This window comes from Staurois parvus, unplaced genomic scaffold, assembly GCF_062004578.1.
Source record: "Staurois parvus isolate SC_StPar_1 unplaced genomic scaffold, SC_StPar_1.0 ptg000720l, whole genome shotgun sequence".
NCBI classification, from domain to species: domain Eukaryota; kingdom Metazoa; phylum Chordata; class Amphibia; order Anura; family Ranidae; genus Staurois; species Staurois parvus.
Window position 1 is genome coordinate 1,030,371 of NW_028318516.1, and position 4,503 is coordinate 1,034,873.

General features: G+C 41.5%; 1 protein-coding gene across 1 annotated transcript; it reads right to left on the reverse strand.

Moving 5' to 3' along the window:
- Nucleotides 1-2,070: 2,070 nt before the first annotated feature.
- On the reverse strand, nucleotides 2,071-3,300 carry LOC149445469 (uncharacterized). Its single transcript, XM_089653773.1, has one exon. It carries the CDS (start codon nucleotides 3,298-3,300, stop codon nucleotides 2,071-2,073), a length of 1,230 nt encoding a protein of 409 aa, XP_089509899.1.
- Between the last annotated feature and the right edge of the window lie 1,203 nt (nucleotides 3,301-4,503).

Consider the following 4,503-nt stretch of genomic DNA (forward strand, 5'->3'; position numbering starts at 1 on the left):
ACTTATCTTAGATTCCCCATCCCGTCTATGAAGGGCTCACTGCATAAAGCAGCTCCAATCCAGAGAAAATGTTTCTTCTCACTGGAAGGCCAGGGGAGTATTGGGAGAAATTGAGGTTTCCCTTACAGATATGGGGGAGGGGCAACATAACCTCAAGTACAGCTATGGGTGGAATTGAAGGGAAGACATTTTAGGGTGCTCCTTCCACACAAGAAGTAAATGTTATCTGGAAGGACTAGGAATCCATTGGACCAATGGGGATTAAACATTCTGCAATTACATTGAGAAACCATGAAATGTTACTGGCCTGTGATTGGCTCTCCTATTGTTAGTGAAGTAAATGAGACTCCCCTTGTCGGTGCCATTAATGGAATTAAATGTTTCTTCCAAATCCAAAAAGGTGACCCCCTTGGGTAAGTACCCATCCTACTATTCCTGATATGAGTTTGTAGTCCCTGCTATACAGGAAACATGTGGCCGATCATTTACACCTTTTACAGCAGGACAGTAAATATCAGAACACAATTCAAACATCAGACCAACAGCAGGAAGTCTGCTAACTGAATGTGTAATGCAATCTGTCATTAGCATTCCCAGAGTTCCCTCTGCAACATAGTTGTATCAGTTGTTGGTCCTGTCTGTAGATCTGTTATTTCCCCACCTTCTGCAACAGGGTGACAACCCTGATCATTCTGCAGGAACATTACACAGCAGCGTTGTCACCCTGTACAGGGAAGTCTTAGATAGATTATAAGGAAGACACACAACAAGTAAAGTCCAACTCCAGCTGACGCTTCTACAGCAGTTACAGCAACAGGATTTCTATAAGGTTCAACCCCCCATATGAATGGAAGATGACAGTTGTAAGCACCCCCAGCAGTGTTATATGGTGTTTCCCAACCCCCCTAACTTTCATTTTTGCCAAATAGCTTGGCCTTCTACAGGAAGCAGAAAAAATCAGATCTACTGAGATGGTCAACAGGTAATAAAAATATTACAAGGGGAGACTTGGAAAAACATAAAACGTTTATGCTAATGACAGATTGCACCATTTATGTAATTATTGATTTTGCCCATTGTTACACTTTAGTGCCGATGTCTTAGCATTTCCAGGAATAATTAGTGCTCTTTGCTAACTTTGCCCCAAAAAGGGATCCGTTCATTCAGAGTCATTAAGGTGAACCCCAATAAGAGGAATTTCAGTCTCCCAGAAGAAGTGGTAGGAATATGACCGCACACTTAGCACTTTGTAAGTTCAGATCTCTTGCAGTTGTACCGTGTGAATAGTTTATGGAGATGAGCAATAGTGGACAAAACAAAAAAAGATAACAAGGACATCCAATCTTCACCTGATAGAATCCCTTTTGAGAAAACCAGATGAAACATAAGTGGTCAGCTGGGAGTAGGTGATACTGTTGAATATGTCCCCTAAAACAGCATTAACTCCGTGTTGGAAGGCCTACACCAGCTTAAGAAGTTACTCTCTAACCAGAGACCTCTATCTGGCTGGTATCGCAGCTACAGACCTGCCTGCAAAGCTGTCATCCATGAGAGGAGATGGAACATGGAAAGGAGGCATTGATCATGGGAGAGGAGGTGGAACATGTAATGGGAGGTGTGGACAAGGTGGGCTTAGCTGGAACCCTCAAGCCTAGCTTATGATGTATCAGTTCTCAAAAGAACCTGGAATGGACTCTCCTAATGAGGTTTCAGAGGCATGGCAAGAAGCCATTGGACCCCATCCTAGACTCTGGTACTGAGGCATTGTTGGTCATGTATTGGTTGGTCAGATTCTGGCAATGAAGAAAACACATGGGAACATAGCTCAGTTAGTGAATGATGAAAATGCATTACATGTTCAGTCAATACTCCATAAAAAAGGATAAAGATGAGAATGATGAAGAATACAGTTCAGTCATTGCTGCTTGTCTGAAGAAATGTCCAAAGGTAAAATATTCACAGGCCTTCTAGGTGTGTTCCTGATGGACATAAGCACTAAACCCAATGAATCCAATCATTAGAGTCCTGTTTGTTCAAAGTTTTTTTTTTTTAAGTAGCATCATGTCTTCCCTAGTTTGTGGGAAGACATTGGGCCTGTGAGCCTAATGGGACAGCTGTGACTTCTTTAATATTGCCCCTTCTTCTGGAGTTTCCTCTATGTAGCTCAAGCTTGTGAATCCTCTGGTGATAGATTAGCCCGGCCTTACCTGTAAAAGCTTTGTCACATTCAGAACACTGATGTGGTTTCTCTCCAGTGTGAATCCTCTGGTGTATGATAAGATCTGACTTATGTGCAAAAGCTTTGTCACATTCAGAACATTGATGTGGTTTCTCTCCAGTGTGAACCCTCTGGTGTGTGATAAGATATGACTTATGTGCAAAAGCTTTGTCACATTCAGAACACTGATATGACTTCTCTCCAGTGTGAATCCTCTGGTGTGTGATAAGATATGACTTCTGTGTAAAAGCTTTGCCACATTCAGAACACTGATATGACTTCTCTCCAGTGTGAACCCTCTGGTGTATGATAAGATATGACTTATGTGCAAAAGCTTTGTCACACTCAGAACACTGATATGGCTTCTCTCCAGTGTGAATCCTCTGGTGTGTGGTAAGATTTGACTTCTGTGTAAAAGCTTTGTCACATTCAGAACACTGATATGACTTCTCTCCAGTGTGAATCCTCTGGTGTGTGATAAGATATGACTTCTGTGTAAAAGCTTTGCCACATTCAGAACACTGATATGACTTCTCTCCAGTGTGAACCCTCTGGTGTATGATAAGCTTTTTCTTGGTTAAAAAAGCTTTGTCACATTCAGAACACTGATATGGCTTCTCTCCAGTGTGAATCCTCTGGTGTGTGATAAGACTTGACTTATGTGCAAAAGCTTTGTCACATTCAGAACACTGATATGACTTCTCTCCAGTGTGAATCCTCTGGTGTGTGATAAGACTTGACTTATGTGCAAAAGCTTTGTCACATTCAGAACACTGATATGACTTCTCTCCAGTGTGAACCCTCTGGTGTATGATAAGCTTTTTCTTGGTTAAAAAAGCTTTGTCACATTCAGAACACTGATATGGCTTCTCTCCAGTGTGAATCCTCTGGTGTGTGTTAAGACTTGACTTATGTGCAAAAGCTTTGTCACATTCAGAACATTGATATGACTTCTCTCCAGTGTGAACCTTCTGGTGTCTGATAAGATATGACTTCCACGTAAAAGCTTTGTCACATTCAGAACACTGATATGGCTTCTCTCCAGAGTGAACCTTCTTGTGTGCGATATGTTTTGCCTCCATTGTAAAATCTTTGTCACGTTTCAAACAAGAAATAGCTTGAAATGACTCCTCTTATGTATACATGGGTTGGACTTTACTGTAAAGCAATTGTCACTTCCAGAACACTGAAATGATTTTTCTCTTGTTATCCTCTGAGGTTGGATCAGTGTTGAAGAGGACCCAAAGCACTTATGACATTTAGAACACGGATATGACTTGTGTCCTGTGTGACTCCTCCAGTGAACTGCGATACAAACTTTCAGTCAATTACAACACCCAGACGTTTGGTTTCCCATGTGACTGAGTTGTATTCACGAAGACCAGCATGACCAAAAACGTGGCTCATCAATCCACCTGTACAAAAAAAATAAAAATCAGAATTCTATATAAAAGGGCTAAAGTTGGTTTTTATTTTTAATGATCATTAATAAATATATCTTATATATCATCGCAGGCTGTGTCAGCATTATGGTTGTCCTCAAAGGGCCAGTTGTAATTGTAAGACTAGATGTCCAGAGCATCTCACCCCCCCCCCCCATTACATCAGATGCCAAGAACCCCACACCCACCCTAACATCACCGTGCACCTCCTTTGGGGGCAGAGCTGGAAAGCAGAAAGTGCAGGGTCTGGAGGAGGACCAGAGGAGGAGTGGAGTCAATTACCAGAGTCTGCTGAATGCTGAGACCAAGGGAGGCGGAGATGAGGGGATGCACTGAGAAGTACAGGATTTGGAAGAGGAGTTATTTTCTCCTCTCTGCTGCCGACTGCTGAGACATGGTGGAGGAGGAGACAAGGGGGTACCTGCAGGAGAGATGCAAGGGCTACATGGAATAACCTAGAGGGCAGGATCTGGATACAGGTGTTTGACACCTGTGTTATATATATAGAAAGCATATGTACATCATCATTTGTATATATATATATATATAATATTTTTTTTTAAATTAAACTAAATTGTATTGTTTAAGTTTTTAAGTGCACACAGTATATCCAACATCCAGCCCAGACAATGGAGTCATACATTCTAATGTATAAGCAGTTGTGGCAATGTTACAGATCATACAGAACAATAACTTGCTTTGTCTCTGGTGTCACTTTTACTTTCTATAAACAAATGAAAAGAGAAAAAAGAAGCAACGTAGAACAATTCACCTGTACATGGCAAGTAACTCTCTCCAGTACAGACATAGATAGCTGACTCCGTTCAAGTAGGCCTGTGTCTA